The sequence below is a fragment of the Triturus cristatus genome, chromosome 4_1 (assembly GCF_964204655.1).
Source record: "Triturus cristatus chromosome 4_1, aTriCri1.1, whole genome shotgun sequence".
Classification (NCBI taxonomy): domain Eukaryota; kingdom Metazoa; phylum Chordata; class Amphibia; order Caudata; family Salamandridae; genus Triturus; species Triturus cristatus.
The window spans coordinates 237,576,050-237,603,559 of NC_140585.1; the positions used below are offsets into that span (position 1 = coordinate 237,576,050).

Below are 27,510 nucleotides of genomic sequence, written 5' to 3' on the forward strand. Positions count from 1 at the left end.
TTTGGCCGGCCTGAGACAGTCGGCCAGACCATCATGCACAGTTAAGGGAGTGCCCTACCACTCCCCTCAGGGCCATCACTCCCAGAACCCGCCCCCAAGACTCTACAGGAAAGGAGAAATAAAACAAGTGTCATTTTCTTTCTCATTCCCTGCCGTTTTTGGGGGGGCGACACTTCTCTGTCATAGCGGAGGAGCCGCCATTGCTTAACTATAACGTCATTTTAACCTCTGGTTTTCAGTGAAGATATATATATACACACACACACACACACACACACACATATATATATGCATACACACATACACACAAATTGGCTTTTATACAATGCTTCTTTACATACATTGCTTGCCTTCATACAATAACCATGCACAAATAGAATAAGCGCTGGCAAAGCCAAAAGGACAGTGCAATGCCAGACCTACTGTTTTTGCCAAAGCTTGTTTTATGCTGCTGCCGTGTCTTGCTGTCTGCTCAACTTCTTACTAAGCTCTTTGTTACATCTTTCACTGGCATTGAAATAAAAGCAGCCTGGCAAATGTCAACATAGCATCCAAGCATCCATACATCTGTCCAAGCATCCATATTCTCTTTTTCTCCCTCTGCCTAGCAACTCATTATCCTTTCTTCCTCTGTCCTTTTTCTTTCTCATTACTTAAATCTTTGCTATGTCTGTTGCAATAAAACCAGCGGAGCTCGAGGGAGGCAGGCAGCAGGCTTGGCCCTCCAAAAAATGGCCACCATTGGCATCAGCGCCAGGAGAAAGGATTGCCCTGTCACACAATTAACTTCAAGATTTTGTATATCACTCACTCCACTCATATCCTCTTATTATTTTTCTCTCATTTCTCCGATTCCCTAACTCTCCAAGTCTTCTATTCAGTCTACGCTTCTTAAGGCCTTTTTTTTAGCCGGACTTTGATGTCTGGCAGATATTTTCTTAACAATTCTTTAAAAAATACACATAGTTGACACCTTGGTTCTGTCCCAAGTGAGTATTTCGATCCCACTTTATGCTACTGGCTAATGGTGGACCATTCCGTCTCCTGTGGAGTGCCTGCACTGCAATGCCTGAGGGTCTATTTTACATTTCAAGAGTACAACTGAATCATCACACATTTTATATATTTAACGCAATATTTTTTGCTATTTTCTCATATTAAGATGCATGTTACATTTTGGTGTCCCTTTAAAAATGGAACAGGCTGAACCCAATATGGCTGCCCCGCCCGCTCACCCGCGAAGTCTTGAAAGATCAATAACAAAAGCCATCATAAAATGCCATTTGCGGTCAATCTGTTCCAACCAGTCCGCTCCTGATTAACCATAGCTGTGTGGCACCACTCCCTACTGCTGGGGCGCTCTTTGCTGACAGCAGGAGATGCTCACAGAGTGACTGCAGCTACTCTCCATCGCTGCTGGAACTCTACTCATTTAATGAGTATTCCCAAATGTCTCTCCTCTGCTGCAGCTCTCTCTTTCCATCGGGACACTATTTACAAGTTAATACATTCAAACAACATTTGTGCATGCCTGCATTTGTACACAACAGCAATGTTGGAAATTGCGTTATTAGTTGTGTGGCCAGCACAAGTAATCAGGGCCGGACTGGGAACCAAAACCGACCCTGACAAAGTGCTCGGCCGGCCCCCCAGGGTGGTTAGGGGTGCGGCCGAGCTCTTTACCAGGGCCGGTTTTCGTCCGATTTTGTTACAGGGCCGATTCTGCAGCTATGTTGCAAAAACGGCCCTGTAACAAAAACGGCCCCCAGGGGCCCAAAACCGGCCCCCACCCGTGTGGCGCACCGGGGGATTGCCCAGTGCCCGCTACGGCCAATCCGGCCCTGCAAGTAATAGTTCCTCAGTTGTCCTCAGTGAAACCAAACACCCCGTTGTAGCGCTTGACTCTCACAGGGTAGTGAGGCGGAGCAGTCTAAGACCTATTCAAGGGAGGTGGTGTGGGCTGGAACCACCAATCACTGGCACGAAATAATAACACTCAAATAATTGTACAGTCAGTACTTTTTCTTTTGAAAAAGGAGAAGTAGATTTATTACTCACACATTACTAAATACTACGCAGTAATTTACAAATATACATTGGCATATGGAACATACCATTGATGACATTGTGTGATCGCTGGTGCCCCCTAGAGGGCTCACCCAAACATACCAAGTGAGTTTAAACAGTCATTATGTAATCACAAGATATTACTTTGGCATGAATCACTATTGTGATCAATAAAACGTGCAACATCGTGAAAACTCAAACATTTAGCAGGGATTAACTTTGCGTTCGTGCATCCTTTCATAAATGTGATAATTACCTGTAATGGTCAAAACAGTTCCTAGGGGCATCACTGTAACCAAGACATGGGGAAAAAGCATTTTGGTGTGACCATATAATCAGCCTCTACGGGGTATATCCCATCGCACCATGCATCAATTCTAGGCCCTCCAGGACATTTACAATGTACCAAACGCAAAGCCCCTAAAAACAAACTAAACTACTCCCAGCTGTACAGCAAAAGCTCCAGCCTAGGGAAAGCTAGATCATATAATAAACGTTGAGAAAGGGGATGATGTTGGCCCCCCCCTTAACCTAGGGTGAGGACCCAGTGGCTTAGGGAGAAGGAGCGCAAAGTGCCGAACAGTCTGGTGGTCGATCCATCCTCCTAGGACCGCCACAGGCTAAGATATGGGCATAAAAGTAATTAAAATACAGGGCCTGGCAAAGCATTATGGTGCAAGTCTCCGTAGAGGGATGAAAATTATAGCAGCAGCTCTCCTGCTGAACTGGGGAGTTCCGTGTTGATGTTTTTGCTGTGGTTTTTCCTGAGCATGAAGCCTTGCACTATGTTTCTCTGCCTCCGGTCCCACTTGGGCATCCCAGAGATGACCACAGTTGGAAGACAGCGTGGGGAGCCCCCCAGCTCCCCTCGCTGGCTTCCAGCACTTGCAGGACTACCGTGTGCTACTGCGAGAGCCGGCAGCCTTTCTTGGTGTCTGCCCACTTCAGGGGGCAGATGTGCACTCTACTGTGGCCGCCTCCCACTCTCTCAAGACACAGGACTGGGGAGAGAGGAGCATGCAAGGGGTCTGTGGCACTCTCCCGTCCTCATCCTCCTTAACGGGGTCCAGGGATTGGGTCCTAGAACCCTACCACCGTCAGTGGGGGAGCGCAATGTCACCCCCCCTCCAAATCTTCAGAATCTCGAAGAAGCACAACAGCACTTTCCCGCAGCAGGGAGCACACAGAAGTCAGGGGATGAGGTCCCGGCCCCCTTTTACCTAAATCCACCCGGGAGATGGGGTCCCCGGGCAAAATAGGAACACGGGAAAGGGGCCCCACACACACCCTCTCCCCAAACTTTACCGTGCCATCCCCTAGTCCCTGGTCCACCCCGGGGAAATGGATCAAAGGGCAGCAGTGCCCCACAGGCTCTGAGACAAGAAAGGTCAAAGGTCGGCAGCCTTCAAAATACTGTAACTCTGACCCCGTTTACTCTTGGTGATGGGCTCTATCCACCAGGGGCAGATGCTGCAACCCTCCTCGCCTCCAAAGCAGTGCAGTCCTCCAAAAGCTGGTCCTCCTGGTTCCCTGCGCCAGTTCTCCTTTGTGGCTTTGTTGGTGGGAACAGAAAAGTCCAGGGCTTCCCCCCACTGGTCCTCATGGGGAGTAAGAGGGGCAGCCTTGCTGGCCATTGGGGAGAACCACTGGTCCTGGGGTCAACTGGACAGAGTACTGGATGCTGAGTGAGCGTCAGGGGGTTCCTCCTTCAAGTTCTTCATAGTAGTCCTTTGATCTAGCTTCGCAGTAAGTAGCACATCCACAGGCAAGAATAGAGTCATACCCTTGTGCAAGGGTTTATAAAGGGGAGTGGAAGGTTCCAGAAGACAGGCACTCTTAACCAATCCTGGGGTACCACATCACCTCTCCACCCCTGACCCCAACCCTCTTGCAAAGCATGGTGGGAGAATCCAAAATAGCATCACCCACGAGTCACTGGTCATATCTGCTCCTGGGGTCTCAGCTCCACCCCTCGCTGACATCACTGCCAGGAACTTGCACACTAGAATGTCAAAGCGGGCCCCCCTCTGGGTGGCGCCAGTTGTCTGGGCACTCTCCTTTATTCAGTGGGCTTGTACAGACCCTTCTCTGGTACAGTGTGACAACTGAGTGATTGATGCAGATAATACAGTCCCACCCCTTGCCTTCTCAACAGCTGGGAGAAGTACTGCTAATTACTCCTTTTGTGTGGGGGCAGCCTTTGTTCCTGCTGCTGGAGAAAATCCTGAGCGGAGTCAGGAAATTATAGAAACTCTGAATGGCCCACAAGATGTACAGTTCTCATTTTGGAGGTTACAGATTTTATTTTCTCGCACATGTTCCTCTCTAATTCAAGATGTCAATGGTCTCTGTAGGCCCAGTTGAAGTGAAACTACATTCTAAGGCAGTTCCCTCCGTATGTGTATAATGGACTGTCAAGTTTTTATGAGGTTTCAATAGTGTGGTTTTTAATATTAGTATTATCGTGATTTTAAATGCAACTTTGCACTGAAAGGAGCTGTGTTTAACGCTCTGGGCGGCCATTGAATAGCGAACGGCGAAAGACTCAGGTCAGCGTACTAGACTTCAGACGCTGGCATGCTCGCTCGGCCTCAAAAAGGGCTGATGACGCGACCGCGAAGTGGCGCTTTTGGCTTCGAACAGTAAAACATTGTGGGAACTCTAAGCTGTCCAATTGCGAGATTGCACTGATAGGAGCTGTGTTTAATGCTCCGAGGGGGCTGCTAAGTTTTTATGTTGTTTCAATAGTGTGGTTTTTAATATTAGTATTATCGTGATTTTAAATGCAATTTTGCACTGGAAGGAGCTGTGTTTAATGCTTCGGGGGCCATTGAATAGCGAACAGCGAAAGACTCAGGTCAGCATACTAGACTTCAGATGCTGGCACGCTCGCTCGGCCTCTAAAGGGGCAATGACGCGACTGCGCAGCGGACGGGCCGCTGACACGCCGAAGGCGCACCTAAGGCGTGCCCGTCTGCGCCCGTCCGCGCCCGACCGGGCCCAGGGGCCAGAGCCCATGCCGGTTTGTCTGGGGAAGAGCACTTTTATACCGCGGAGCAGCTTAACTGTTACAGAGGAGCGCTAAGTAGTAAGTGCTTACATTCAATGCCACCTGATAGCTCCATTAAGTACTTGTCGCTTCAAATTTTGCCCCGTGTTTGAAATCCCCTCAGACCCGCCTCCCAAGGAGCCAATTAAAATGTTTTTACTGAACTGCCGCTCAATGTCTAAACTCTCATTGGAAATTTACCTCTTACTAGAAGAAGAGAGCCCCGATGTTCTATTCCTAACAGAGACTTGGTTGAACAAAGATGCTGACCCTGCCATTGTCCAAGCCCTCCCCTTGGACTATGCAATACAGAGGCTGGACCGGGACACAGGCAGAGGAGGTAGAATAGCCAATATTTACAAGAACAAACTTAACTACCGCTCCACTATAAATCCTCTACCAGACTGCGAAAGCATCTATTTTACCTTAGGCATCTCCCATGTTAGGACTTTCTCAGGGATCTTGGTATGTCGTCCTCCAGGCCCTATAGGCAAATTTTGTAAGGATCTTCCCGATATTGTAGCCAATCTAGCTAGCTCTCGGCCCAATTTTACCCTATTAGGGGATTTCAACCTTCATTTTGATGATACCTTACTCCCATCTATACTGGAATTAGTAGAGGGGTTGGAGACGCTTCAATTTAGTCAATTAGTTGGCGGTCCCACCCATTGTAAAGGCCATTTACTTGACTCCATTTTCTCAAATACTTTAAATCTTCTGGTCAAGGACCCTATCCCGGTGCTTTAGTATGACCATTTTCTAATTCCATTTTCATGGATAGCGCAGGAGGTTATTACTCCGGCTGCGAGAACTAGCAAACAAGTACGCGTTTGGTCGAAACTGCCTACAAAATCTTGGATGATTATCCTGGAAGATACCGTTCCCATCCTCGAAACTAACCCGGCCACTGCGAATGATGATTTTGATAGATGGTTATAGTTGTCACTTGACACTATTCTCCCAAAGAAATGGAATCACAATAAAGCAGGGAGTCAATCAAAATGCCTGGTACACGCTCAAACTTTGGGGGCTTAGACAGTCCAGCAAAAAGCTGGAAAGAAATTGGAGAAGAGACCCCTCAGTAACTAACAAATCAAATATGGAGAGGCTATAAAGACCTAAAAATCTAAAATAAAAGCTGTCAAAGCTCTCTATTATGAAGAGAGAATCACTTTGGCGGCAAACTGCCCACGCAAAATCATTCAGATTGCAAAACCATTCTTAACTCCTCCTGCTCCCCTCATCGCTTTTGCGGATATCCCTCTACGCTGCAACCAAATTGCAGAATTTTTCTTTGATAAAATACAAAGTATCTATAAGTCCTTTCCTCTGGCGATGGTTTCACAAACTTTATTTCCACCTGACTGAACAGCCCAGTACGGAGATTGCCTGCTGGAGTCTATCCCCCCTTTGAGTTTGACCTCCCTTCAAGGGTTTCTTAGTCAACTTAAATCTGAAGCACCTTCAGATGTTGCCTCCACTAACATTTTAAACCTAATTTCTGTGACTGTATCCCCAGTAATTTTAAATTTGATAAATGCTTCGTTGATAACGGGATTAGTGCCCTCCCGATGGAAACAGGCAATAGTTAGAGCACTCCTAAAAAAAAAAAAACTTAGTTCCTGACGTGTTGGGAAACTATTCCCCATCTCACTATTACCAGATATTGATAAATTAGCTGAGAAGCACATAAACCATACTCTCTCAACCTGTCTTGAAAAGAATAATCGTCTTCATCCCTCACAGACTGGGTTCAGACCACAGCAAGGCACAGAAACTGCACTCCTGACAGTGGTGGAAGAATTAAGAAAAATTCTGGATGGAGGGGGCTGCGCTGCTCTTATTTTGTTAGATCTCACCGCAGCCTTCGATACGGTGAACCCAGCATCTGTTAATTCAAAGACTTAGGATGGCAGGAGTTATCGGAACAGCATTAAAATGGCTACAGCCCTTCTTAGAGGACAGATCTTTTGTAGTCTTTGAAGAGGAAATCAAATCAAAGCGAATGCCCCTTAGATGTGGGGTTCCTCAGGGATCTTCCCTGAGCCCCACTCTATTTAATGTCTATATGAGCTCCCTGTCAGAAGTAGTAACGCCTTTTGGCATTCAGATCATCACCTACGCTGATAATATCCAGTTGCTGGTCTCGCTCAATCAACTGGATGACTCAGGTTCGGGGTTAGCCTTATGCCTTGAAAAGGTGTCGAGTTGGATGGACAGCGCTTGTTTAAAACTGAATGGAGCTAAGACAGAGCTCATGCTCTTGGGTAACTCCGCTACGCTGAGAATGGGCTCATTTTGGCCAAGCTGTCTGGGGACACCACCTTCCCCAAAAGAACAAATTAAGAGTCTGGGTGTATGTATGGACCACAATCTTGATTTTAAAGAGCAAGCACGTAAGGATGCAGCCTGCTGTTATGGGATTTTAAGAATGTTAAGAAAGATCCTTTCCTTGCTACCCTTCTCTGCTAGAAGATTGCTGGTCCAAGCGATGATCCTGCCATGCCTAGACTATGCTAATGCTCTATATCTGGGAGCCCCACTCACCACCACCGAAAAATTGCAGATAGCGCAAAACTGTGCAGCACGTCTGCTCATGAATACTTCCAAGCGCCTTTCAGTTAAGCCTGCGCTTGTATCCCTTCATTGGTTGCCTATTCATGAGAGCATCCAGTTCAAGGCTTTGTGTATTACACACAAAGCACTCTCAGGCAAAGGCCCGCCCATTATCAGCTCCATTATTCAACTCTATCGCTCTAATAGGTCTTTAAGGTCAGATAATAAACAATTGGCGGTAGTCCCAAAAATAAGAAAAGCAAGAAGCGGAGGTCGTCGCTTCTCGTACAATGCCGCTAAAATGTAGAATCTTTTGCCTCTTGGTATCCGCCTTGAGCCAAATTACCTGACCTTTCGAAAGCAGTTAAAAACTTATCTGTTTCCCTAATAGTGCCCGAAGTTGAAGCTGCACTGCTGCTAGCACTGGGATGCGCCCGGGTAGCCATGCGCTTTAGAAATGCCCATTCATTCATTCATTCAATATAGTTACAACAGAAAAGCACACTGACTTTCTCTAAGCATGCACTATCCTCATGAGGCCTATCTTAGGAGACTAACTAACCCTGCAGATTCCCCATTGCGCCAGGCTACCTGTGCATTGTTAGCGGGCTGTGCACTGGAGTAGTCTTACATGCGCAGCCCACAAGTGTGCACACGTGTTCACATGTAACTAGACGCCCCTTAACCTTGCTTCGCCTCAGCGGCCTCATCTTAAAAGTGGACACTGGTGGTAAACACATGCAGTCCCATTTACCATGTGATTACCGTGGGTAAGACACCGGTAGGGAGGCTTACCCACAGTATAAAGTCAAAAAAACGGATGATCAGAAACGCACAAAATATCTGGGCGTACTGCTGGAGCAGAACTCAGGGTAACAAGCAGATTACAGAATACATATTGACTTTGCCAATGCTTCTTTTTCTAAGCTTCCACAAACCCCATTCCTGCTTAAGCATAACAGACTTTCCAAGCCTCTCCACAGCTTCCTTCCACACACCCCCACATGCTTCCCAACACCAATGTTTTTCACGTACGAGCAGTAGCCAAAAGGCAAAATAGAAGAAAAAGAAACTGTGAGCCCGAGAGCCTCGGGGTAGGCATTATCCGAAGTTTGGGTTAGTAGTGTGGGGTCAGAGACGTGGCTCTGAAGGACATAACCTCCAGATTTTTTGTATTTGGTTAGCATTTCACTAAACAGTTAAAGTTTATAAAAATGTGTCAACACATGGGTACAGATTTATTTGTGGTTTAGTACTTAGGTTACAGAATTTAAAATAAATCCATAAAATGGAGATAACTTTCCAATCACAAAATGTCCCAAAAGCGCAAATACGTGGACTCATGAGTTACTTGTCTTTGAGCCATGCAGTTCCTGTCATCAACACTTCTGCTTTTTTCTAGCCAGTTCAGAACATCCAATTCTGGTTTAAATTCTATAACAGGAGGCCCCATGATTTTTAGGAACATTACAGAAGAGAAACAAGTGACACCCTTCATTACACTAAAAGCACGTTCACATTCTGCAGCAGGAGTACAAAAGGTCTCCATAATGCAAACTGATGCTTTCTTGTTTTCAGGGAAGCAAGTTTTATTTGTTTGAACTTTCTGAAACCAGTGGTGCATTGCCTGGTATCAAATGATTGCAACATGCTACAAAGGTTTTGTATTCCCCGTCACCATATAAGATATCTGCTGGATCTGGTCAATAAACTGGTTGTGGGAGTTGCAATGTATGTACCAACCCTTTGCATTCCAGTTCATCGCTGTTTGTAGTTATGCTTCTAGGAACATTTGATGTATTAGTCAATGTTATTCTTCTCTGCAGGTTATTTGCTAAGCTCCTAAAGCACTGTGCTCTGTCGATGCTAACAGTTTTTTGGCTTGTTGCCATGCCACACCATCAGACTGCATTTGTTCACAGCATTCAACACAGTTGTAGGGAATGGCTCAGATCAATCTGCCAATATGTTTTGCTTTTGTAAATTTGTAGCCGTCGCTCCAATGATGCAATTTTTACATGAGGGGCCGTACGTTGGCTGGTGCCATCTCTTTACATAGCTGCCTAATCTGTCTGCTCGCTTCAGCAGGCTACAAATGATGGTCTGGGCTCTAAATCTGCTCAAAACATGCCTCTAGTCTTTTGCATTGGCCCTTTTTGCTCCAAGTCTCTCTGGTGTTCGTATCTGGTCCGTGACTACGTTGTGCTTTGTTTACTTCACTGCGTGGCCTTTCTATTAAAGCCCACCTCCGTCCTTTAAGTGATGGTAACTGTACAACATAACCGCTGGGACCCCATAAGGATGCTGTGCAGGGCCTTACTGTAGAGAAATTGCTAAGCTGACATCATGGAATGTGTGATGTCAGCTTAATGTGGAATGTTGACAGAGGAATTGAAGAGGCTGTTGAGCTGGGACCTCAGCTGGATTGTCGCTCATAAATAAACCACTTTGAAGACTTAATTATTTCCTGTGAAATCTTTACACTTACCTCGCACTTCTCCACAGCTGGCTGCTGCCCACACTCCGAGCTGTTCCCTGCCACGATGCCCGCACGCAGGCTCTCACTGTCACCGGTCCCTTCCTCCATTGAATAGGTTTTCGAGTGGTTGCCGCGGCCGTGCCGGGGGCTCCGGTTCTGTGCCAGGTTGAGCTGCTTCCGGAGTGACCGGTTCTCCTCCTCCACCTCCCGCACGCGCACCTCCAGGCTCTCCCATTCTCGCTGGCTTGAGGCTGTGTACCGAGGACTGTGCGGCTGGGACTCCAGGGGAGACACGGAGATGGATTTGCCATCTGGAAAAGACAATGACAGAGAGAGAAAACATCACTCATCTTCAGATATTTCGGTATATAAAGAATAAAGAACACACCTTCTAACTTGCTTATGTTTGAGGCTTGCAATCTGTATACCTAGTATAATAATGTGATCACTGCTTATTTTTTGAAAGGCTGAACTGGCCTTGACACATGTTATATCATTACTATATGAATAGCACATTGCAACATTGTGAGTAACTCATCACTGTGGGACAGACCCTACATAGATAGATGCAGGGTCTGCGGATCAATGTGTTTGTCTGGAGGTCAAGGGTTCAAGTCTTCTTAAGTGGATCAATCAAGTTAACACTAACCTTTACATACCTCAACTGTGGTCACACTGCTGCCCATTCTCTTGTAACATGTAAAATCCTACCAGGTGTTTGCCCCCAATGCTTGTAGTCGTGGATACACTTACAAGTAGATACAGTTGTGACTAGTGCGGTACCTGGGTCAGCAGCAGTAGGTCTGGAGGTACTGGTCTGAGCTAATGAAGCATTGTGAGGCAGTGTTTGTGATTGACTTAGATCACTAAAGCAGGATTCATCAAGACCAACCTTCTATCCAAGAAACCCTCAGCACAGGAATAACCAATACATGATGACAGCCTTGGAGTTCTGTCTCACCTCTTGTTCAAATCTTGGCTCCCCAATCCATAGCACATAAAAGCAACAGGCAGCACTATTATAACCACACACCACATTAATAAATAGAGTCTGAATTATGGTTGGGAACCTAACTGAGGATTCTAAACTAATTTTCAACAAGTATGGTTCTTGGATTAGCAGTGTAGGCCTCTTTAAATCCAGCAGAGATTACTTTGAGATCCTGTGTGGCATCTCTGTAAGTACATTAAAACATGGACTCAACATGAACAGATCTTAAACAACCACACCTTTGCCAGTGCCTGAATCTCCAGGCTAAAGGCAGACCCATGAGCCAAGCACAGATGTGGGCCATCCGCCCGCTGTCATGGTGATCTCCTCACCGCGTGTCTTCACAGACACTGCTTCCAGTCCTGGGCTTTTCACCTTAACATAACTGCAAACAATGATCAGTATTCAGCTCTTAGCAATGAACCCTGGCTCTTTTACCATCAGGAAGCCCTGTTTAGAGTAATGGTTTGTGCTTTACACATTTAATAATACAAGTAGCAGTAAAAGTATAGATCCTTATCCTCGTTAGCCGGCATCGAAACAATGCCCAAACAGTTTATAGACTCACATCCTCAGCTGACCCCCACAAGAGAAGCACATTTGACTCTGAAAAATGTAATGCTATGAAGTGGCTGTATGTCACAAGCCAACGCTTTATGAACCAATACATTAAATATTAAATATTAAAATCAACCCTAGGTCACAGAATGGGGGCGGGACAAATCACCCAATATCCCTCATAACCAAGGTTAGTGATATCTCTATTATTTATGTTTTTGGTCAATAAAAACCGTTACACATTCATTCATTCATTCATTCATTACATTTCATAAAAACTGATCATAACATGTTTCTGACGACTCTTTTAAAACAAACTTGTACTTCCATTTTAAAAATAAGAATAAAAATTACATTAATACTGTTCTTGTATGCCCTCAATTTGAAAAACTAGCTACTCTGTCCATGGCAATTGTTTTCATTGCTTTATGTAATCCCATTATTCAAAATACAAGAGATAGTTTTTAAAGTGCTATTATACAGAGGTACATTTTAATTCAAGTATCTTCTTTCTCATTATCACAGGTTTTAAAGTGCGTTGTCTATTTTCTTCTTTTTTAATCTCTCTTTTAACTCAAGTTTCTGTAGATTTGACTTTCAAGCTCTTTAGCTCAACACAGTTACTGTCCTTTCCTTGTACGTTACATAAACCCTTTGTTAAGGTGCAGATACAATTTGCTTCCCAGTTATAGTTCTTTGTCAAGGTGCTGAGGCCCTAAATTGATTGCTCTAATGCTTTCATGTTTATTTTTACAAATTTTACTCCCCGGCATATAAGCAGTATAGAGGAGTCACCCAACCAATGGGTCACTGCTTGCCTGTATGTTCTTATTTCTAGGTCTCTAAAGATTCTTTTCAGCATTATCTTCTTTCTGTCAGGTAACTCATAACCAAGGTTAGATTCTAAACCCCAAAGCAAAAGCCACATTTTAGACAACACCCCACCCCACAGTCTCCAAATAACCATGGCCATCTCCGTGAGCATTAAGCCGGAGGCGACAGCATCGACGGAAAACAATCTATCCATGCAGCTCCGAAGTAAGGCTTTGGAAATTAACCAATCAATTTAGGTTTAATTCTTCTACTTGTTCCATATAGCACGTCCACTCTGTCTTTATGATTCCCTCAGAGCTCCCATTCCTCCCTCCACAGTACGGCAAATTGAAAATAAAGCCCAGCTTGTGCCAGGTGCCATAAGGCATGTGGAAGGGACCTGATGCCAAGTTTCTTTGCACCTGCTTGGCCTGGCACTCGGCCCCGACTGCGATTTTCAGTTATCTTCCAGAGGATGGGAATAGACAAGCGGTCCCGCAGATGCGGCCGGTGCCAATGATAATGCTTCGCAACGGCAACTGGGTATTTCTGAGGAGTAGCCCAGGGGACGAGCTGTCCTTATCACAGGCCCAGCAGAACTTGTGCAGAAATAACACACAGAAAAGCAACTGAAATACCCGCCAAAGACAAAAGAGTAGGCAGGGCAGTGTGGAGGAAGATAGACTAACAAAAACACCCGCAGGTCTCATAGGACACGGTTCTTCATGTGTCCTCTCTGCAAATTCAGTTTGGGCGGCCCTTCTGAAGTGCACAAGGGATCTCTTTGGAATAATTCGGGAGTGATGACGAATCTGGCAGGAACTAGCAGAGAGGAAGCCATCCCTGCATAGGTTAGTATGTGCAAAAAACCTGCAAAAACAGACTCAAAAACATCAATTACCGACCTATCACCGTGCACAAATCTACCTCAAAAATGTTGCAGCACGTGTCCCCAATGTGGTAGCATTGGAGTTAAGAAAATGAACCAACCGCTGCAGCAGGTTAAAGTGAGGTTGAATGCGCTTAAGAATGTAAAAGTGGCCAACTTTTCTTTCCTCTTTTTTTACAGAGAGGAGTATATATGTACTATGGCAGTATATGTTTCTGGGTTTATATGTTGTTGGAAAACCTGCAAAGATAATTCATGATGCACCAGCTCAATACCCTGGCAGAGCGGAAGGACAGCTTGACACCTGAAGATCACTGGGTTGAAGACGGTCACCCTGACTCAGGTTTTTACTGTCAAGCCAAAGTACATTGAGTGATTGGTTCCTGATTGTTCTTTCACAAATGCCCCTCAACTCCTGCTCGCTCTCACACACAGCTAGCCTTGGGGATGGAAGTAGCTGAGGCAGTTTTAATAGTGTTATTAAACTTTCAGGGGGCACCGCATGAACGCCCTTCAAGCCAAGGTTGGTCCAGAATTTATGGGAGCCATATAAAACCAATGCATAAAATCTGCAAGACAACAGTTCAGGCGTTGTCAGAGTTTAAGACATGGCGCACTTTCTGATCAAGAGCGTGTATTTATTCCATGAAAAATACCATGTGGGATATCGAGGGCCTTTAGTCATTCCTGATGACACGGCTGTTCAGAAGCCGAATCAATAAACTTTATTCGGAGGCAGGATAGCATCCATAAAAGCATCACAATAAACAATCATGCAAAAATATGCACTTCATTAAAGATATAAAAGTGCCACGTGGACATTACAGAGCGTAAGACGAGCATGCTCAAATAAGATCTTACGAAATACATTTACGCATGGTCATCATGACGGTAATTCATCATTAATAAAATTAGTTTAAGATGGACCTGCGAGCTCGAACTGCAGATTTTAGAAAGGACCCGACACATAAAGCACTTTCCTCATTATCTAATAATAATACAAATCTAAAAGCGGGTATACACTGTTTGAGATCATAGCAATACTTCTTTAAAAGTGGGATTAAAAAGAGTTTGGTATATCTTACATACAATTTGCAGAAAAACGTAAAATGAAGCATAGATTGGCCAGTTACATGGACACAGGAGCATCATTTTGTGGCAGATGAGGTATTGCACGGTATCTGACCTAAAGCGAAAAAGTAGAGAATGTTCTCATGGACTTGGAGCCCATAGAACAGAATCAGTAGTACAACATTATGTATCTCCTCCAGATCCCTAAGCCACCATGAATGATGCCAAGGGAGCCCCGAAGGCTTGGGTCACCATTTTTTTGATTACTCTAACACTAGCTTGGGCGTCACTGACGATGGATTGCATCCCAATTTCAAAATATCCAGCCATCACGTGTGAAATCAATGGGATTTGTAGCCCTATATCCATAGGGAGGCAATCCATTATGATGTCTCTGGTCAAGGTAGCCGTGACGTTTCGCCAGATCGAGAGCCAGAGGCGAGCTGGGCATATCCTGATCGGATCTGTTATATGGGGGAGCCAGAGTTCTTTTTAAAGGATAAAATGTGCAGTCGAAATAGGAACAGATATCTTTCTGCAAAAATCTGTTTTCTTCCTGTTGGATAGACAAGCAGTTAGAAAACCCCCCGCACCTCGGCCCCATACATAGCAAGCGGTAAGCATTATGATTTAAATATTTGTAGCACGGGTGAGAATGAGCGCCCCCCGCAGGTTGTGGTGTTTTTGGAGACCTTGACCCCTGGGCAGAAAAATAATACCTAGGTATGGAAAGAGTTAATACTGCTCAAACAACGGGTGCCAATTTGTAGGTTAGAAAGAGGTCCACACGTGGAACCGCAGGACATAAAGTGTGATTTGGCAAAGTTGGTCTGTAAATCAAGAGAGGTCCTAAAATCAACAAAAGCATGCACCAGCAGACGCAGTGCCCTGGGAATGCAAGCCATGAGCAATGCGTCATCTGCAAGGAGGAGTGAGGGAAGCGGGTTACCTTTGATTATAGGTACGTCTGTGGTGGAAGGTACCAGGGCAAAGGGAAGATTGATTATATAAAGGATAAATAGGAGCGGGGCCAGCACGCAGACTGGTCTTACTCCCCGGTGGAAGCCTATTTCACCTCCTCCTGAGAGCGCATACGCACTCTTGCCTTCAGATCCTTGTGGAGATAGGAAAGGAAGTAAACTAGCATTGTGTCCCTCCCCAGCTCTATAAGCATGCACCACAGTTTGACCCGGTTTACGCAGTAAAACGCTGATGATAAGTCCATGAATGCTAGGTATGAGGGAGCTTGCTTTGCCACCGTATAGTTCCCCAGAACTAGGTTTAAGTTAAGGCATTGCAGAGCAGTTCCTATTCTATGCCTGAACCCATACTGGCAGCAGCGTAGCACTGACGCGTCATGCACCCAATCCATGTTTCGATTATAGATGATCTGAACCCAGACTTTTACAGTGGTGTCAATTAATGAGATCGGCGTGTAACAGCCTGGGTGTGATCGATCTCCTTTTTAGGTCGAGGACTACCGGTCTGCCGAAAGGCAGAACCGGAAGTCGGAGATTTAATGACTTGGAGAAGAGGGGCTTGAAACCGCCCCTCTTCTCCACTGTTCTCCATTGGCTGGCCTCGTAAATGCTGGCCAGCCACTGGAGAAGAGGTCAGTCACTCCGATTAGGCCCCGTCCTTTTCGGATCGGGGGGCGTGTTTTTTAAAGAAAGTCTCATTCTCTCCTCCAGCCAATGGCTGGAGGAGAGAAAAGACAAACACGCCCCCGAATCCGAAAAGGACACTGCGTTTCTCCGAGGCATTTCTTCTTGACCTCGGAGAAAGGCAGTGGTGTGCCTTTTGCTCTGCCTTGTTTTTAGTTACTTACAGATATAGGTGCCCTTCCTTTTCTCTGGCACCACGGACTCTCCTGATGTCTGCGTCTGCCCACGCTCACTCGTGGAAGAAAACAGCCCACCCTCCGCCTGGAGAGCCCGGCATGCTCGTCGTCCTCAGAGACTTTTGTTTTACTTCCTTTAAGGTTCGAAATTAGATCTGCTGCGAACACAGACCCTGTGGAAACCAGACATTCTTTAACAAGATTTGGCTAAGCCAACATGTTTCGCCTTTCAGCGGCGTTACCCAGCGTTATTTTGCTTTATCGGTATTTTCGTACAAATCGGCAAAAAGGAAAACAATTGCCGGTATGAAACGGTGTCCGTCAAAAAAAGGCGACAGCCAGCGTGATGACGAATACGTTCGCTTGTGTCACCACACATGCACAGGTTTGTCTCATGACACGTCGGGCATTTTATTTTTCTATATTTGATTGATGCGGAGGGTGGAGGCAGCTACGGTGTAAGTAGGGGCGGGGTTGAGAGCAGCACAGAGCATGAGTGATTTGATGGAATAGGCACAAGTGACAGAGCAAGACCTCACCTGTCCTCTCAGGGCGTGCTGACAGAGAAAATAGTGAGTTCTTCCTGCAATGTAAGCAGTTGAAGGCGCAACTAGTGATTACATAACAAAGAAGCAATGTTCAAGAAAAAGGACAAACTCAAGAAGAGGAATGGGATAAGAACTTAAGTGCATGAAACTGCCAAGAAAGTCAACCAGTGGTAAATAACGAGCTGACCCAAAGCCCGCTATTAATACTGCTATTGTCCACAATAGGTTTTCGAAAACATGCAGCTAAAAGCTGTCTTGGCAAAACCTCAGAATATGCAAATGCTGCCAAGGAAAGATGTGTGGAAGCGGCCTCAGGTACAGCAAGGTAGGGGCGTAGAGGATTGCGGTTATCACTTTGAGCATGCTTTGATACAAGTACTAGGTGGGGGTGGGGAGGGGGGGGGAGGAGTGTATCCACCAGAATCTACCACCTTTAGTTGAAGGAGCACTGCAAGAAATCTCATGTAAGGTCCAAATTTTCACATGTGTCAAATTCGCACGAGAAGAAGTAAACTCGTGGCAAGCTGAGGGCTTCTATATTTGAACGACCCCCAGCTCATCGGGAGGCTGAAAGGCCGAGTCCACCTGTCGAGATTCCGACGTTTGATCTACCACGGACCTCCGCAGTGGGCGCTTAAACCACTGAACTATCTGACGTTCAAAACCATATCGGCACGAAGTGAACAAGCATGCTGGGTTTATCATTTTCTGAGCGCAGCCACCATTAAATCTTATCCTTTCATCAGGCTCTCGTATTGTTTACAAAGCAAATGCACATTACTTTTAATATAGCAGTATAGCACTTATATCTGGGGCTGCCCTCTCTAAATACTCAAATTAAAGATGATGAATTTTTTTTAGAAAGGAAGATTATATGATGCCGCCAGGATCACACAATTTGGTACGGGTAAGCCTGGAACAGAGGTTGATTCTGATCTGGAACAATTTTCGTATTATTATTTCATACTGGCTTGCGTTTCACAAAGAGCAAAGTGAGAAACAAAGACTTGGGAGGGGGGTGGAGAGGTGTAAAAGTAGGAGTTGTGAGGGGAGTCGGTGGAGGTGGGGGATAAGCATACTAGGGAGAAAACACGGGGATTGGGAGATAAATGCAGGGTGAGAGGCACACAATGGAGTCCGGGTCGCACTTGAACAGAAAAAAGGCCTAGGCAACAAAACAACAAGCATTTACAATGCAATGGTCTCGGCATTGGTAAAGTTAGAGCTATTGGCATTGCTCATGACATTATTTTTGTTTATCTTTTTGTTTTTAAAACATTTAAACAAACGGCATTGTCACGAGCAATGCCAATAGCTCTAACTTTAACAATGCCGAGACCGTTGCATTGTAAATGCTTGTTCAAAGATAGCACTATAGTAGATGAACCCCAGGTACTGGGCAGGGAAGAATGGGTGAGATTGCTGAAGACATTTGTGAGAAGGGGCGCCCAGAAAGCAACATTAATGCTTCAGTACAGAGGTCTTCAAACTTCTTTGCTCTGTGCTCTTTTTGAGGTCGGGCACACCCTCCTAAAGTTTATGGCAAGGATTGGGAGAGTGGAAGGGACATGGCTGCAGGCAGGGGGTGGGGGGCTTATGAGTTGATTTTAGGAGTACTTTTTCTATAGCTCATAAACCACACTAAATATGAGACTTATAAAACAGCAAATGCATCAAACAAAAACATGTATTGTCCCAAAAATAGTGATCCCCATACTTGGCATGTTGTGAGCCCCTCACACTCTTGGACCCCAATGCATCTACCTCTACGGCACTAATGATAACTGCAGTCCTGAGTATCAGGCTATATCCTCTGCATCTTTCATCTCTTCCCCACCATGCCTGACCACCACTTCAATCTTGAAACAGGCTCTCAGTCCCGTTCAGCAGAAAAATAACTCCCACATGTTGCATCACTTTTATCTGCAAGGGTGCCCTCGGTCCTAATGCTAGTAAGGAAAATAAGCTCCCGTGCCCTTTTTTAAGGTAGACAGTCGTAATTGTGATGCAGCTGGGCTCCGGCCCTGCTGCATCTGATCCATTAATGATAATCAGCAGTGGTCACTTACACACCTAACAGCAGTACCTGCAGCACTGATGAATGACCCTTTAAAAAAAACGCAACTTATATTGTCCCTTTCTTTGGGGCATCTCTCTGAAGAAGCTGTCGCTGGCCATTTGTAAACATGAAAATGAGTCCGCATGCAGTGCTCTCTATTCTGGGCCATCTTTTTGTCAATATCAATGAATCTCGCTCCTTTCCTCTTTCTCCTGGACCATTACCCTGAGACCCCAGGGGTTGAGAGGATTAGGGCGCTGCATCTGAATGCAACCCTGCAGGCATTCTGCCTTCCGCCCCATGGACTCAGCTATCACAAAAAATACTGTCCCTGAAGGAGTAGGCTGACTTTGAGGGGCCTCTGCCTGAAAGCGAAGGGTGTGGTGGTAGTGCAGAAAAGAAGAAACCAGCCTTCTTACCAGCTTTAATTGACTGAGTCACTTACAACCAGGGCCACTGGAAATATGAGTATCTGCAGCAGCAGCATTTTCCACATAATTATGAGTTTACTGCATTTGCTACATAATCTATCATCCACTGCATAATCTGCAGATTTTAACAAGTAAAATTGATTTTTGCTCACATGGAACAAAAGTTACTTAAAATGTGGTACAGTTTTGTAGAGCAGTGGAAGGCCCTTTGCAAAGATTGACTGGTGATCTTGTAGCTGATCATTGCTGTATTTGAGTGTTAAACTGGTAGTAATAAGGTGAAATATTTCCCCTGATAGTGTTACCATGAGTTAAAATGTCAAAATAATGAAGTACCGCTAACCACAAAATGTGCTGCATTGTGCTGCATAATTTATCTTTTCTTGCTGCATAATTTAGTCAACCTGATGCATAATGTGGTCCTCTCCTGCTGAATAATTCCAGTGGCTTTGCTTAAAGCTTCATGGTGTCAACGATTTATTCTGTTTGAGGTGTAATGTAGGGGTGTTATTAGCGGAGTTCTGGAATAATCGAGGCACATAAAAATGTCTGCAATGGATCCAGTCTGATTACTTTTTACTAAAAACTATATTTTTTAAGAACTTGTTTTATCTCAAACACAGCCTAATTTTGAAGCAGACTAGCTTAGACTATGTGAACTACTATTTTAAAATAATTACTTGCATATTCACAATGCTTTCTGTCACAGGCTAGGACCTCGTAGCACTATCAAGAGGGCCACCGGAAATATGTGGCAGGAGAAGGCCAAATTATGCAGCAGGGTTGACTACATTTTGCAACTAACAAATGTGAATGATGCTGCATAATGCTGCACATTTTGTGAAAGCATTATTTTGACATTTTTACACTTGATAACACTGTACTTGCATATATTGCCCCTCACAAGTACCAGTTTAATACCCACATATAGCAATAAGCCAAGGAAAGGTGACCAGTCAACCTTTACAAAGGGCCTTCCACTGTCGGGCAACATGTGTTGCTGCATTTTAAGTAACTTTTGAACCGTTTGAACTAGAAACTTTTTTTTGTTAAAATCTGCAAAATATGCGGCAAATGATGGGTTAAGTGACAAATGCGAGAAATCCATAATTATATGAAAAACGCTGCAACCGCACAGTTGCATAATTCCAGTGGCCCTGACTATAAATAAAAAGGTCACTATTCCTCTGTACCAACTAGGGTTCAATTATTTGTCACTGAGCTTTAACACACACAGACATCTGCAGTGATGGTACTTAATAACTGAGAATTCGTTATCTAAAAGAGTACATTTATCACCAGTTAGTTTGACATGCATTTATTTTTCAATTAAGTCGTTAGTGCATTATTTGATATGCACTTACATGACTGTGAAAACACAAAACACTTAAAGACCCTGCCAGCACACTCACAGACCCTCGTCCCCACGATACTCCGATCACAGGTCTCTTTTCAAGGGCTCAGAATAAATGAAGACAGCCTGAAAATGCATCAAATAAAAATGGCCACACTTCCAGGCTATCTGCTGTTTTGCAGTAGCATTTGCGCCTCGCTGGGAACCCATCCATGGCCCGACGGGGGCGGGGGGGCGCGCCTCCCAGTTTGAATAGCTCTGCTTTAGTAGGTCGATAGGTACTCCGTCAGGGCCTGGCGCCTTACCTCCTCCGCTTTGATTAACAGCGTCTTCGACTTCCGACACTGTTGCCTGAAAGCCCGATGCTAGGCCAAAGTCTATGATAAAGGTGTCCAGTGATGATGGTGCAGCGTATATTATGCCGAAGTGCTCCTCCCAGATGCAACTAGCAATATGGCATGTGATAGGACTGGAGGACCTTAAATTTGTGCGCTTCAGCTCAGACACAGTGGACCAAAATGATTTACTGTTGCCCACCTGCGATGCCCATACTAACACTTCCCAGTGGCTTGTTACTACCTCCTGGTGCCATTTAACAGTAATAACTTTGGGCCCCATTATGAGTTCGGCAAGTACGGCCATCCTGCAGCGAGACAGAGCAACCTGCCAAGCAGGCGGCCTCCGAATCAGGAGATTCCTGCAGGGCTGGTGGGTGAACGGCGGCGGAGTCATGACAGCAGTTCCCTTTGCTCAGTAGATGAGCTGGAGGATGTTTGAGTTGCACACAATGCCGACTGCTGGACCCGCACAAAAGTGACCCCAGTCAGTCGGGTGCAAGTCTGCCATTCGAATGCTTCCGCTCTGCTTGCGTGACCATGAAACAAAAAGGTATTTCATCGCATTCCGTGTGCATTAGTGACATTGCACATGGGCACAGTAATCCTAGGTGCAGATTTGGCCACTTGAACTCCCTTTCCACCGACTCTCACATGATGGTGTCCCCGCCATGCATTGGTCAGCGGAAAGGCAGTTCATAATTGGGCTTGCAGTAAACATGGCGGCACCGCCACCATGGACCGCCTCTACTTCTACTGCCGCTGTTGCTGTAGCAGGATTGCCGGCGGTGGTCTGAAGGCGGTTTTACCACCCGCTTCATAATCCGGCGGTTGGAACGCCAGGGAAGCGGGGAGGAAGACTGCCAGAAAGCGACACCGGGTACCCGAAAACGCTAGGGCCGTAAAGGCCCTTTGTATTGTTTATGATGGAGGGCCACTAGAGCTGAATCCTTGGGTATAGATACCAGGGCTTGGAAAAGTGCTCTGTTAGCGGCTGAACATTGAGCGTTAAACCATTGCAGGGTATGAGGTTCAGGCTTAGAGGGTTTCAAAAGGGTCTTTCTAATCCCAACAAAGAGATCTGCAAAAGCCTCCACCACTTGACTACCCTGGTCCGCCTCACTCAAACACGTTTTCCAGGTTTGTGCGCATCACCTTCTTAAAAAGATGTGCAGGGTCGCATGAACCTGAATATCAGCCTTAAATTATCGGTGGTAGGCTGCAAATGACAGGCTCCGATATACTTTCTTAACTTTCCATTGGATGATGATCACTAGAAGAGGATGGAACAGCCTGAGCATGTGTAAGTAAACCCTCTGTGTTCTGTGTGATAAAGATATAATCTACAGTAGAAGGGCTGCCCCTACCCCTGAATGTGGGTGCCTCACAGCTAGTCACACCTGCAATTGCCAGTGCATTAACCAGATCTAGCAGGGCAAGATAGGTCATAAATTCCACGCTGCGAGTTTCAGGGTTTTTGAGTGGACAGGAAAGTAAGGTTGTGTCACCAAAGTGGTCCGGGAGCCATCCATGGAGATCACCAGCCAAGCAGAGTTGCATTGCATGTCCTGTTGATGCCAGGTTAGCAGCAGTATTAGAGGTAAATTTAAACACAGAGAGAAAGTCGGTGTTAGGTGTACCGCTAAAATCATTATTATAAAAATTCAGTATGAACAGACTTATCATGGTCTTAACAACTATATCTTGAAAATTGCTATAATGGTTCTCCATAAGTTCACGACTGCCCGTAACCTGGGGCATGGGGGTGACAGTAGGCATAACAAGGGGGGACTGTGAGGGCTGAGACCAAACATTAGGGTGGGTTACTTCATGCTCTTGGTCACAATGTCAAGAGATGCCCCGTGGTGTTCCCCAGGTGGCAAAGATGAATTCCTAATCGTACCCTGCTGCTCCAAGTTATTGGTGTTTGTCAGGGGTAGTTGGGTATGTGTGGAAGGAACCCTTTCTTTAATCCCTGGGTATCTCACGGGTGACGGTTTAAGAGCACTAGCCACTCGAGCATAGCCAGGCAGTCTACCAGAGGCTTCAGTGTGCCCACAAGGATCTTATCAAATTCTGTACATGATGCATCAAGGATCAGGTTGAGACAACCAGGTGTTTGCCTGGCATTCAGGAGCATGTACTGGCGTGTTGCTGAGGGTTGGATCCGGGGAAGTAACAGGTTCCTGTTGCTTTTAATAGGGAAAAGATAATTCCTCTTTACAGCCATGTTCCTCCCCGGTTGTCTTTTCCTCTTACCCTTTGCGGGTGGGGCCAGCTGTAGCACTGGGGAACTACCTGGCACAGATGTGGCCTCATCCATTTTCCGATATGACAGCACTATTGTCAGGGCAAATATAGATTGGCGATTGGGCGCTCCCCCCCATATATGTGGTGCCACTTCCTAGAATGCCAGGGTCAGAACAGGAAATCAGCACTATCCTATAATCGAGGCATGCTGTTGATCGAGACAGAGGGGCGTGTTGCAGCAACATTCCCACTAATTTTGCATTTTCCCATTTTGATTAAATGAACGGGGGCTCACCCCTGGTAGATGGAGCTTCATGTACATCAGTGCCTATTGGTCGTTAGAAGATCGTGGATGAAAGAAGGGGGACCCAGCCTTGTCTGGCCACATATGGGTGCAGAGAAGCCCACCCTTGACTCAGGCTGTGTCTGGGCACAACCCTTACACGTCACGCGTGGCAGGAGCCCGCAACGCACATTCAAGCACCAAAAAGTGGGTAATACCTCCTCCACCGGTAGCTGGCGGTTCCTGGCACGATCAAGCAATCAATCAGGGGACTTGTAAAGCACGGCTATTCACCCGTGAGGGTCTCAAGGCGCTGGGGGTGGGCGGCTGCTGGACAGACTGCGTGGAGGATCATTCAAAGAGCCAGGTCTTGAGGTTCTTCCTGAATTGAGTCAGTGATGCGGATTGCCTGAGGTGCTGGGGAGAGGGTGTTCTAGGTCTTGGCAGTGCGGTAGGAGAATTACCTTCCTCCAGTTCTGATCTTGTGGATCCTGGGGACAGAGGCAAGGGCGAGCTGGAAGGATCTGAGTTGCCTGGCGGGTACGTGGAATGTGAGGCTGTGGTTCAGGTACGCTAGTCCTTCGTTGTGTAGAGCTTTGTAGGCGTGAGTGAGGAGCTTGAAAGTGATTCTCTTGTTGACTGGGAGCCAGTGAAGTGGTCGGAGGTGTTGCGTGATGTGGCTGCGGCGGGGCATGTCAAGGACCAGTCTGGCTGTGGCGCTTTGGACGTTCTGTAGGTTCCTGAGCTGTTTCTGGGTGATGCCGGCATAGGGTGCGTTGCCGTAGTCAAGTCTGCTGGTGATGAGTGCTTGGTTGACCGTCTTTCTAGATTCTGTGGGGATCCATCTGAATGTCTTTCAAAGCAGGTGGAGCATGTGGAAGCAGGCTGAAGACACTGCATTGATCTGGTGATTGATGGTAAGTGATGAGTCCAGTATGATGCCGAGGTTGTGTGCGTGGTCTGTCGGGGTGGAGGGAGCGCTCAGAGCAGCTGGCCACCATGAGTCATCTCAGGCTGAAGGGGTGGGTTCCAGGAGGAGTACTTTGTTCTTGTACGAGTTGAGCTTGAGGGAGCTGTCTTACATCCAGGTAGCAACGGCTTTCATTCCACTGTGGAAGTTGGTTCTGGTGGATGTAGGTTCATTGGTGAGGAAGAGGATCAGCTTGGTGTCGTCGCCGTAGGAGACAATGTTGAGTCTCTGGCTTCTAGCGATGGATGTGTGGGACTATGTAGACGTTAAAGAGGGTGGGGATTGGGAGGAACCCTGGGCTACGCCACAGCTGATCTCCGTGGGTTCTGAGAGGAATGGTGGTTGTCTGACTCGCTGGGTCCAGCCAGTGAGGAAGGAGTGGATCCGGTCCAAAGCCTTGTCGCAGATGCCGGCGTCATGGAGTCTTGTTGTTAGGGTGCGCTGGGAGACGGTGTGAAAGGCGGCCGAGAGGTCTATTAAGATGAGGGCTGCGGTCTCACCCCGGTCAATGAGGGAGCGGATGTCTTCTGTGGCTGCGAGGAGTGCAGTCTCCGTCCTGTGGTTGCTTCGGAAGCCAGATTGAGAGGTGTCCAGGACGTGGTTCACTTCGATGAACTCGGAGAGTTGGGCGTTGTTGGCCTTCTCTATGACCTTGGCTGGGAAGGGGAGGAGTGAGATCAATCTGAAGTTCTTGAGTTCTGTCGGGTCAGAGGATGGCTTCTTCAGCAGGGGGTTGATCACAGCGTGTTTCTAGTCATCGGGGAAGGTGGCAGTTTCGATGGAACAGTTGATGGTGCGTTAGAAGCTGGAGGGGTGATGGCGGCGGCCGCTCTGTGGAAGATGTGGTACAGGCAGAGATCTGTTGGGCCTCCTGAGTGGATGCTCTTCATGGTCTTGAGCGTGTCCTCTGTTATGAGTGAGGTTCAGCAGAGCACGGTCAGTTGGAGTGCAGCTAGGTTGTGTGCAATGGTGGCGGGTGTTGTGGCCGGGTCTAGGGTGTCAAAGATGTTGTAGATCTTCCTGAGCTTTTGGTGGAAGAAAGTGCAGAGTTTTTTGCAAAGGTCTTGAGAGGGGGGCATGTCTGTGGTCTTACTGTTGGGCCTGGTGAACTCCTTGACAATGGCGTCGAGTTCTTTGTTGTTGTGTGCGTTGGTGTTAATATTGTCTTGGAGGGAAGTTTTCTTGGCGGTTTTCAGGAGGAGTTGGTATAAGTTGATGGTAGATTTGAAGTTTGCATGATTTTCCTGGCTTTTGTCGTTCCACCATCTCTTCTCAAGATGTCTGCAGGTGGATTTGGACTGGTGGAGGGCAGGGGTGAACCAGCTGCCCTTCGTGGAGTGTTGTTTGACTGGTCTTTTCTTGAGGGGTGCCAGTGTGTCAGCGCATTTGGAGATCCATTGGTGGAGGTTGCGAGCTGCGGTGTTGGCATCTGTAGACATTGGCGCAGTGGTTGTGCTGATGGAGTTGAAGAGAAGTTCTTCAGTGACCGTGATCTAGCTGTGACGGGGGGGACAATGATGACATGATGTACAGTGGGCGTGGCGAAGGCACAATGTACACAGTAATGGTCGGTCCAGGAGATTTCGGTGGTATGGCTGTAGTTGATGTTGCCGCAGAAGGAGAAGACAGGGTTGAGTGTGTGTCTAGATGTGTGGGTCAGTGAGGGGCTAGCTGCCTGAGTCCAATGTTGGCGAGGTTCTCCAGGAGGGAGGTGGTTTTCTGGTCACTGGTGTTGACACAGACAGGCTTGCCTTTGGCGCACATTCGGCGTGCCTGCTGCGCGACTGCGCAGCAGCCGCCGCCATTAAAGTAGTGTTGCAGGGGGGCTGGACAACTGGGAGGTGGGAAATGTGGGAGCAGGAATGGACATTGGAGGGTGGTGGGGCCACGGGGGATTACAGCAGCAATGAGGGAGAGGAAAGGAAAAAATCAACTAAAAGAGTAAAAAGCAAAGAATAAAAAACAAAGCCAAAGGCAGAGGCAAAAAGGCTAAAGAGAAGAGCAGGAAGAGGGACAGAAACAGCAGAGAGAGGGACAGAAGGGCAGCCTAGCAGCAGAGCAGTGACGCTCTACCACTGGACCAGCAGGGCTGCGGCGCAGGCAGGAGTCTGTGGGTGGAGGAGGGCCTCAAGCTCCTGACCTCTGGGTCAGTAGCACCAGCAGCAGCAGATGGGGACAGCAGCAGCAGCAACCACACGGCGCTGCTCTGGGGAAGGAGCAAGGCCACTAAGGGATAGTGGACTGCCTATAGGCGCGATGATGGCTGGGACTCGAGAGTTCCTGGAAATGCTTCCACAGGGCGGGTTGGTGGTACTCTCCAAGGAGTGGGAACCCGTTACGCCCCGTCAAGCGCTTGAAGGGGATGCAACCTTCTCCTCCCCCAGTAGTTGGTGCCTCCTGGCACAACGATGGCTGGGACTCATTGTCCCTGGACAGGGCCGGTTGTTAAATGATAAAGTTTAAATTACCAATATTCAGGGTTTAAATGAACAGAAGTATCGTTGAGTGCTGAAAGAATGGGAAGAACAGGTGTCTGTTTTCCTCTAGTTCGGAAGTGCTATGTAATTAACATGTTACTTAAATATAAGATAAAATGTATTTAAGATTCTAGGTGGAAGGCATCTTCACTGCAAACAGAACATTGGTCAATATACAACCAGTGCTAGGTAAGAATGCAGCTCTTCTAAACTTAAAAGATATTTAATTTATGAGAAGACTTTGAAAAGTGTAAAAAAGTAGGCCTGGGTGGAGTTTGGGGAGTTCCGAGTGACAAAAAAACTCAGACAAGCTACGCGGAATTCCGAGAGCGACGGAGTTCGTTACCTCGCGCCATTCACACTGATTTTTAGCGCTGGATGTTACACGGAGTGGAGTTCTTCGGAAGCACAAAGTGCGAAAAATTCCAGAAACTGAACGAAGTTTACAGCCCAGGGCTATAAAAAAGGAGATTGAGTGAGGAACAGCAAG

At 46.6% G+C, this 27,510-nt stretch overlaps 1 protein-coding gene across 2 annotated transcripts in view; it reads right to left on the reverse strand.

The window, feature by feature from the left end:
- The window catches only part of LARGE1 (LARGE xylosyl- and glucuronyltransferase 1), a 998,660-nt gene that overhangs the window by 565,411 nt on the left and 405,739 nt on the right, over positions 1-27,510 (reverse strand). For both annotated transcript variants that reach the window (XM_085651963.1, XM_085651962.1), the window contains exon 3: positions 10,161-10,462. In XM_085651963.1, coding sequence (XP_085508089.1) covers positions 10,161-10,462 — 302 coding nt within the window. The remainder of the gene's footprint in view (positions 1-10,160; positions 10,463-27,510) is intronic.